This window comes from Vicia villosa, linkage group LG5, assembly GCF_029867415.1.
Source record: "Vicia villosa cultivar HV-30 ecotype Madison, WI linkage group LG5, Vvil1.0, whole genome shotgun sequence".
Classification (NCBI taxonomy): domain Eukaryota; kingdom Viridiplantae; phylum Streptophyta; class Magnoliopsida; order Fabales; family Fabaceae; genus Vicia; species Vicia villosa.
Genome location: NC_081184.1, coordinates 124,089,641 through 124,099,743, shown reverse-complemented (window position 1 = coordinate 124,099,743; position 10,103 = coordinate 124,089,641). Strand labels below are relative to the sequence as shown.

Sequence of the window (10,103 nt, the reverse complement as noted above, 5' to 3'; positions counted from 1 at the left end):
GCATTAAACTCATCATAACCTTTAACAATCAGAAAAAAGATATTTCAGAAATACATCCCCATTCATTATAATGAAATTATCATGATACATTGTAATGACGTAATTTAATTATACAAAAGCTAGTTACAAAATATTTTTTTTAACATATCCAGTTGAATTTGCCACCACTTATACTCCTCTCCATATATATATATATATATATATATATATATATATATATATATATATATATATATATATATATATATATATATATATATATATATATATATATATATATATATATATATATATATATATATATATATATATATATATATATATATATAGCCTGTTGATTCAACCACTCTTGCTTACTTAGCTGGCTTGACCTAGTTTACCTATGGGATGGCGTAAATTCATGTTCCTTAGCTATTTGGTGAGGAAGGCTACATTGAATTCCATCTCCTTTTGACCTCGTTGCAATTCCTGATAGATTCTCTTGTCTCCAACAAGGTTGAAATTGATTGTGACTGGTTCACCATGAAGATTTTGGAATTTTAGCTTGAGGACAACTGAGAATGCCACAACCACTAGAGTCGTCAGGAAGGGTCTGATGAGTATGTAATTGTAGATTCTTTTGTAGGGGACCAAAAGGAACTACTAGTGGATAGTCCTAACATCTTTCCCTATACCCATGTTATCCATTAATTAAATGTATCCTCATTGATGGGTCATTGTGTTGTTGAATTCCTTCAAATTGGATCCTTCATACGATCATAAGTTTTCCTTTTTCAGGTCCATATTTTTGTAAAGCTTTGAGTATATTATATCACAAGCGCTCCTACCATCAATCAGTATCTGGGACATATCAAAGTGAACAATCGTGGCAGTTATAACCAATGAAAATATGTCATTTTAGATTCCCCCAATGTTTTCATTGTCTAGGAAATCAAGCATCGGTCGTTCTGGGACATTGGTCGAGACGCCTCCGCCTTTTTTGTTGACAAACATCAACTCTATGATTTTTATTTTCATTGTATCCTAATATTGAGCATTAGCATGTGGGTCATCTTTTGTGATGATCGCAATGTGTTGGCGCTTACCTTTATGTGCCTCTTTTTCCTTTCTGATCACCTCTTTACCTAAAAGTCACGATGTCGACTGTCTTGGTAGGGGACTTATTCTTCAAGGAATCTTCCATGTTACTTTTTCGTCTTTAGTGTATTCAGACACACGACATCTCTTTATCAATACTTTGATTGAAACCTTCAACTGAATGCAGTCGTTGGTAATATAACCATGACTTTTATGGAAATTGCAGTGCTTTAATTTGTCGATCCAAAAGGACTCCCAAATAGGGGAGGGGTTCTTAATCCCGACTTTATAGAACTCGATGTTAGCACATTATTTGTATATTTCCTTTTGGTATGTGTTCAAAGGATTGTACTTATAAAACTCGGTGTGTGTTTCACAATTGGCTATGTCTCTTCACTAGTTGGAATCCTTCCCGAAAGACCGGCTAAAGCCTAAGTATGTCGATGCCTAGATGTCTCACTTAACATCTTCTCTTATGAAATCTGAACGCTTGAAGAAAGCACCTTAAATTGGCTGCAGGTGTTCTAGAACACATCAAAGACTCCCTTGATACCTACATTAATGGTTTCATCAAATTCCTTCTTTAGCGCCTCCATGTGTTCCCTACGGTAATCCTTCTCCAAATCTTCATCGACTGCAATAACTCAAGACGACAATGTCTCCTCGGTAGTCTTTGCCTCTTCTAGGGCCTTTACTTTGTCATCCGAAGACCCTTGTGTTAGTGCTTTTATTGGCTGATTGGCATCTATGTTTGACTAAAACATAATAGCAGTAAAACATAATATTAATGTGAATCTTGCAAGTTTATAAAGAACAAAACAGGTATAAGCAAGATGTTAGATGGAATGTCATGACATCAACTCATGACATCGCGCCTGTAGAACTGGAAGAAAGATTCAGTTTGTACTTAACAGATACAGAATATTCTATGTGAATATTATGTAATCCTATGTGGCGTATATTTAAAGGTCAAAAGAATAATTGAAGAATCAGATCAGAAGATTGAAGATTCAGGAAGAATCAGATCAGAAGATTGGATTCAGCAGTTTCTAATTTAGGAAACTCAGGATTGAAAGACCTTATTTGTAGCAGAATATTTTCTGCATATTTGTAACAACAAGAGTGCTACGATTTGTAAGCCCAAGTCCAAATAGGATCAAGTTATAAATAGGAAACTTTTGTAACCTATAAAAGATAGAAAACCTGGTTTTAACGATGTAGTCATTAGGGTTTCTATAGGTAGACCACCCAGGTTGTGGGATGGCTGCCTTGTCCTTCTAGAAACCTGTAGGTTAGAGAAGTGATTGTCCTCACTCGAAACCTGTAGGTAAGAGTTGAGTATTGTAAGCTTGATTGAAGCTGTGAAGCAAGATCAAGTATGTGTTCATTGTTAATTGTGTAAATAGCTGTTGCAGGGTTGTAACAGTTAGGTATCACCAGGGAGTGAGCAGAGGTTTTCTTATCTTGGATGGAGTTTTGAGATAAAGATTGCATTGGGTAGTGACTAGGTAAAACAGAGGTTGTTTATCTGTAAACCAGAGGTTGTTTATATAAAATAGTACTACCGATAGTGGAATCTTCTTCCTGGCTTGGTAGCCCCCAAAGTAGGTAGTTAGACCGAACTGGGTTAACAATTAACTGTGTTATTTATCTTCTGCGTTATTTGTTCAGTTATGGATGTTATGACTTTGTTTATAACATCAGGTTCAGAAGTGTTATCTGTTCCTATTCAGAACCATGTAAATTTATAATCTGGTTATGTATGCTGAACATGTGTGATCCCAGGTCTCATTGACTCTTCTCTAAGAGTAATTAAATAATGTGGGATCCTTCTATTCTTCTTGTGCTACATTAATAACAAATCAGATGTCTTGACATCGGGATTGACATCCGAGTCTGTCATACCAGAATTTTCACCTTGTATACTGGTCACCCTAGAAACCAAGTCGGAAAGAGTACCATGGACATTAACCAACCTTTCCTCCTTCTATTGCAGCCTTTACACCTCCTTATGAAGTTCGAGCAATTTTTCTAGAAAGGTAGTTCGCTTTTCTTTGGAAGGGTTAACTAGAGCAGTTATATACCCTTGGACAGTAGCTTCCAGAGTCAGCAAGGAAGAATCACTGAATATGTAAAATAAGGTCTCAACTATCATCTCCAATTTTCTGGTGTTGGAGTGGATTTATATGTAAACGACATATTTCCTAGTGACTCATGTTCGTTCTTCTTGAGAAGTCAAAGTCACTTGAGAAGGGAGAGTGGTTGGAAATTTGGTGGTGGTCCCTTAAGTGGATGTAAGACACAGGACCATACATGCTTTCACACTTTCTCTCTTTTATGACTTTCAAGCTTCAAGATCCCTTGCTTGATTCATCATTAATTTTGCATTCTATCTATGTCTTAACTTTTTTATCTGATGAGACTTGATATCGCTTATTTGATAGACGCCACCATTAGAGGATTTTTGGACCATTGATAACTAGGGACATTATCGAACGCTGTTTAACCTAAGCTGTTATTCTTATTGAATTTGGATTTACATATTTTTCTCATAAGAACATCTTGATCTTGATATGACATCTTGATGAAGTCTTCACATCTTTCCGTTTGACATATAATGTTGTCATTATCAAAACAATCATGAAGATTTGACGATTACGCATTGTTTTACGTGCAAGCACACATATCCACACTAATGAGCCTTGAAGGGTTAGAAGATCATCCAACATTACCTTGTTCTCAGATAAAACACAACTAAAGTACACATTCACCATAAGACAACTAGTTTTGAGCACACCCTACCAAGAAAAAATCAAGAAAACCTTGACCTAAAAAGTGCATCACTTTATAGGTATAATGAAGAAGTGATAAAAAATTATAGATATGAAATTTATGCTTAGCCTTGATGATTTCATGGTTTTGATGATGACAACGCCTGAAGGTGTTGAGGAGCTATGTGCGTACTAGTAAAATCAGAAAGTGATAAAAGCTCATAGATAAGCAAGATGTGCTTGGTTCTTATAATTTCATGGTTTTGATGATGACAACACCTGAAGTTGTAAAAACTCTTGAAGTGTTTTTAATGACAACAAGGCATGAAGACAAGCAATGACTGGATTTAACTTAAGTGGTTAAAGAGACACAAGATTGTTGATCAAGATATTCCTCTGAATTAAAATAAAGAAATAGTGTTTTATGTTCACCAGTAATATTCTCTAACGATGGCGTCTGAATTGAAGTTATCTCAAGTCTCATCCACCAAAATATTCAAGTGAAGTGCTTATATGATTGATATATCCGGAAAGTAGACTTGAAGCATTAGAGTATGAAATAGAGGAAGCTTGAAATCTCGTTTGATTGTGTATGATTGTGTGATTAGTGTTTTGTAAAAACAAAAGAGTGTTTTTATAACTAGTATGGCTAAGTCACACACATACACACACGCGCACATAAAGACACGGACACGACACACACGCGCACACTCACACACATATACCTAAAACTATTTTTTGAGTTAAAATTGTGGAACTAAGCAAGATGCATGAATTGATATTTTGGCAGGTCTGTGAGAAATTCTTGTACTTTTCGGCTTGGCTGGAGAAATCTATTATGCTCTTGAGCAAAAAAGGGGTATGAGTGTCATCGCTCCTTCTTGAATGTGTTCGTCTAGTGTTTTGTCTGTTGGTATTGTTGCTGCTAGTCCTGGCCTAGAGAGCTATAACATTGTCCTGGTAATGCATGGTTTTGGATGTTGTAGTGGGTTCTGTTTTTCTACATGCCTGTGATGTTTCTTGCTTTTAGTTGTTTTGTTGTGCTTGTATTTAATTGAGTTAGATACAGCTTGTGCCTTTTCTTGAACAAATATTATATATATATATATATATATATATATATATATATATATATATATATATATATATATATATATATATATGAGGTAGGATCCATTTTCGCCAGGTGTAAGTCTAAAGACTTACACTAAATTTCAACTGTTGATAATATTTGATCAAACGGTCTTATACATAGTCTATTTTTAGGAGAAAGAATAAGTCATATATATTTTTAGTTTTTAATTTAATATGACCGTTTGATCAATTCGTTTAACGGTTGAGATTTGATTTAGACTTACACTTGATGTCAACAGATCCTGCCAATAATTTTATATATATATATATATATATATATATATATATATATATATATATATATATATATCAATACCTTCATTTCAAATAAATATTTTTTTTAAAATCAACCGTTATATTGAAACATACTATCATATATATCATACTTATAAAGTTTGAGATTAATCTATAATTATTTATTAAGTCATTGAATTACATCAAAATTAACGTTACACGAAAGCTCATTTTGAGGTTAATCTTTGGATATCTTGATGGTATACTAAATCATTATAGATTAAACTCAAACTTTATAGGTATGATTTATATGTTATTATGTTTCAATCCAACAGTTGATTTTAAAAAATATTTATATGATATGAGTTGAGCGAATGTAACTCATGATTTAATTCGTCGAGTGTAATTTGATCTTTTATATATATATATATATATATATATATATATATATATATATATATATATATATATATATATATATATATATATATATATATATATATATAATAGCTACATTAATGCATTAATATTCTCTCTCTTGATGAATCCAATGGTTAATATTTATTCCTCTCATCTCTCATTATAAAATGCTCTCACTTGATATGCTCAATTATAAAATGTTATCAACAGTCCCCATGGCAAATCAAGAAATACGACTCAATTTTGATTTTCTTGATTTTAATGGACTAGATTGGTTTCTCTTTCTATCTTGATTTAAAATAAATATTAAGAATCATAGAAAGAGAAACCAATTCAGTCCATTAAAATCAGAAAATTCAAAATTTAATGGTCTTGATTCATTGTTCTCATTTCTCATAATAACCAAGTGTTTCACTTGAGTCGTATATATATATATATATATATATATATATATATATATATATATATATATATATATATATATATATATATATATATATATATATATATATATATATATATATATATATATATATATATATATATATATATATATATATATATATATATATATATATATATATATATATATATATTTGCCGTTCGGGACAAATGCAACTCTCAGTTTAACGATCCCTTCTTTTTATATATTTATGGGTTGTGTTTTTGTGTAATAGAGCATAGTCACACCACATTATGGATCAATTGTATGAAGAGCCAGTGAGTCCTCAAGGACAATACTTCAACAACTCTGTGATATGTTCATACATTTTTGGCTTTCTGGATTTAGCTATTTCATTTGATGTCTCACTAGCTATACCTTTGATCAAAGATGTTTTCATCCCTATCAATCCACGTTTCTCCTCTATTATGGTTCTATAAATATCTCTTCCATACTTTATTCATTTCTACTAATATTCACAAATTTTCATTATTATTTAATTTGCAACAGGTAAGACACGAAGATGGTAAGATGAGATGGCAAAAAGTTGAAGTGAAGCCAGAAGAACATGTAAAGATTCCTAAGTTTGCTGAAACCAGAAACTCATCATCATTTGATTTATATGACAATCATTTTAATGACTATGTAACAAGTATTCTAACTTCAAAAACACCACAAGACAAACCACTTTGGGAAATTCATATTATAAATTATCCAACAACAAATGCTGCTAGCACCATAATATTCAAACTTCATCATTCACTTGGTGATGGTTACTCTCTCATGGCTGCTCTTCTTTCTTGTCTTCAAAGAGCTGATGACCCTTCTCTTCCTCTCTCTTTTCCTTCACGACCACAATTGGATTCAAACTATGAAAATAAAAGCTTATTTAAGAAGTTGCATTTTGGTATAAACTCGTTTTTTAGCTCCATATTAGATTTTGGATATAGCATAATCAAGGCAAGAATGATTCCAGATGACATAACACCTATAAGATCAGGATATAAAGGAATAGATTCTCAGCCGGTTATCTTGTCAAACATATCATTTTCCCTTGATCAAATCAAAGAAATCAAGTCAAAACTTGGAGTTGTAAGATTATTAGCTATATATTGATCAATAAAACTAGAGTCTAATTTTGTTAATTATAAGAAAAATATATGCTTAACTCTTAAATTATATTATATTTATATATGATCAATTGGTGCAGACTATAAACGATGTGGTTTGTGGGATGATCTTCTATGGGATTAGGCTATACATGGAAGAGATGAATGAGAAAACAAAAACATCAAATTCAACAGCATTGGTAATGCTCAACACTAGAAATATTAAAGGTTATCAGTCATTGAAGGAAATGCAAAAACCAGAATCCAAAGGTCTTTGGGGGAATAAATTATCATTCTTACAAATACCAATACCTAAGCCAAACAAATCAGGAAATTCCAACCCTCTTGAGTTTGTTTGGGAAGCCAGTGATGTATTAAAGAGGAAGAAAAGTTCTTTCAGTGTTCATCTCATAGGTTTACTGGTGGATTTGAAGATGAAACTAAGAGGGCCTGAGGTGTCATTAATATTTATTTATTTTTGCATTTATTTTGCTAGTTTTTGGAGATCTTTAATTTATTAATGCATTTGTGTTTCAGGCGGTAGCTAAAGGAATCTATAACACAATTGGAAACTCTAGTGTTGTTATATCAAACATGGTTGGGCCAGTAGAAAAGATGGCTTTGGCAAATCATCCTGTAAATGGACTATATTTCACCATGACATGTGGACCTGAGGTAAATATTATTGAAGATAACATGTTTATTCTAATAATTTTGATATTCTAATAATTTCCTTAAATGTGTATTGAATTATAAAATAAAGATAAGAATCAAGTATATTTCTAACAGGCTTTATCTTGATCTCATTGATTGTAGGATGTCAACATTACAATTATGAGTTATGTGAAAATCTTAAGGCTGACAATGAAGACTTTAAAGGGATTTATAAATGAACATAAATTGAAGTTTTGCATGGAGAAAGCATTTGAAGTCATATTCAAAGAGTCAATGGAGATCTCTGAGATTCCTACCAAAAACTAATTGGGATGTAAACAAGACTGGTCTAAATATTATGTTTAATGCGAATAAGATTCTATATTACGAATATTTAAATAAGTATATCAATGTATGATTGATATGATAATAATATTATTATTAAGAAATAATTATACTAGTGTGAGTAAGATATAGGGCCCGTTTGTTTTGTCTTTTTTAAAAATGATTTTTATAGTGTCACATAATTTTGTGTAAAAGTATTTTACAAAGAAATTTTTTGTAAAAGTTTCAAATGAAAATTTGGTTTGAATCATGGTTTTAAATTGCGGTTGCGGATGCGGTCATTGCGCTTGTTGCGATGCGTTTTGCGGCCGTTGCAGCGTGAATTTTTAAATGGAAGTGTTTGAAATACTATATTGAAAAACACTTAATGTTATGTTTTTTCATTATATAAAAAGTAAATTGAGTTTTAAAATTCTAATATATTGATTTTTGATGAGAATACTTAAAAAAAACATGATTAAAATTGTCCGACGGGGTTCCTAATATATCCGGAGGCGAGATTTTAAAATCACACCGCAATTGCGGTCCGATGCGGTTGCGGGGGCAACCGCATCCGCAATATTGTGGGTGCAATTGCGGTAGCGGACCGCAATTTAAAACCAGGGTTTGAATAGTTATTCTTAAAATGTGACTTTAGGTATTTCATCTATTTATAAGAAAAAAATTTAGATATCAAAATTTCAAAAAATCACTTAATTTTGAAACTATTTCAAATAGATTTTCATAAAAATAATTTTTGAAATACAATTTTTTTTTTTAAATTTGGTATTCAATAATGTATATTTATATTATAGGATGTCAAAATTAATGTTTCATTTTAGAAAAAACGAATATTAAAAAACTTTAATATTTTAAAAAGTCTATTTTAAAAAATACAAAGAAAAAATCCATTTTTTAAAGATGAAACAAACAGGCCCATTATGTATTACAAACAAGAGTGGTATTGAAATTATATTTAATGTGAATTTAGATTATGTATTTCATATTACAATTATTTAAATAGGTATATCAATGAAACAACTTATAATTGTTAGAATAATAATACAAGTGTGACTAAGTGGGGAAAATATGTCTCACGTTGGATAGGAATGTGGTGACTTGAGGATATATAAGTGAGAGAACCCACTCACCTATCACCGTAAGTTTTTAGGTGGACAAGTGGTGTGTCTCTCACAAAGATGCATAATCCTCAATTTTGTATCAATGCTCCTACTAACTCCAACCAAAGTCGAGATTATTGAGTTACAATGTTAATAGGGTGTGGTCGACTAAGTGCTCTTGAAAAGGTCGTTATTATAATGGTTAATGAATGCAACTACGTACCTCTTCTTATTAAGGGGCAAGACCGGTTCCTCCTAATCCCATGTCAAGCAGCAGGATATTGAAATCAGGCCTTCATCCACAACCCAGCCCACGAGTCATGTCAATAAATTTTTAAACCCCTAGGTTTTGGGAGGGGGTATACATATATTGGCAAACAAAAGGCATCCGTCTGATACATCGCCAATGTGATCCCCTCTACAGTATTTTTTTTAAAAGTGCAATTGTCGCCCATTGTGGGGTCTGGTAAAACTAACATAAGCCTCTATTTCAATTTGTATGTTGTTGACGATAATAAGGATGCGAATGCCGATTTTTCAAATTAGAGATATTGAAAATGCATCATATTCAACTGTCAGACATCAAAGTTGCCTCCTCGTGGGGCATTACCGCCACCACTGATACTCCCTACATTATTAAATTATTGAGGTTTTAGTGGTTCTAACCCTCAGATCTTACTTATCAGTTTCTAGAACTTCTTTCCTAAATATTTTTTTTGAAGGAGATCATGTGTTCTTGAGAGTCACTTCAGTCACTGGGTTTGTCGGACATTGAAATCATGGAAGTTTACTCCTCGTTTTATTAGTCCTTATAAAA

The 10,103-nt window shown here is 32.0% G+C and overlaps 1 protein-coding gene across 1 annotated transcript; it reads left to right on the top strand.

The window, feature by feature from the left end:
- Positions 1-6,275: 6,275 nt before the first annotated feature.
- Positions 6,276-8,223, top strand: LOC131607220 (wax ester synthase/diacylglycerol acyltransferase 4-like). Its single transcript, XM_058879240.1, has 4 exons — positions 6,276-7,170; positions 7,289-7,642; positions 7,725-7,862; positions 8,004-8,223. The coding sequence occupies exons 1-4, from the start codon at positions 6,469-6,471 to the stop codon at positions 8,166-8,168; spliced, it is 1,359 nt and encodes a 452-aa protein (XP_058735223.1). The 5' UTR covers positions 6,276-6,468; the 3' UTR covers positions 8,169-8,223.
- Positions 8,224-10,103: the final 1,880 nt, after the last annotated feature.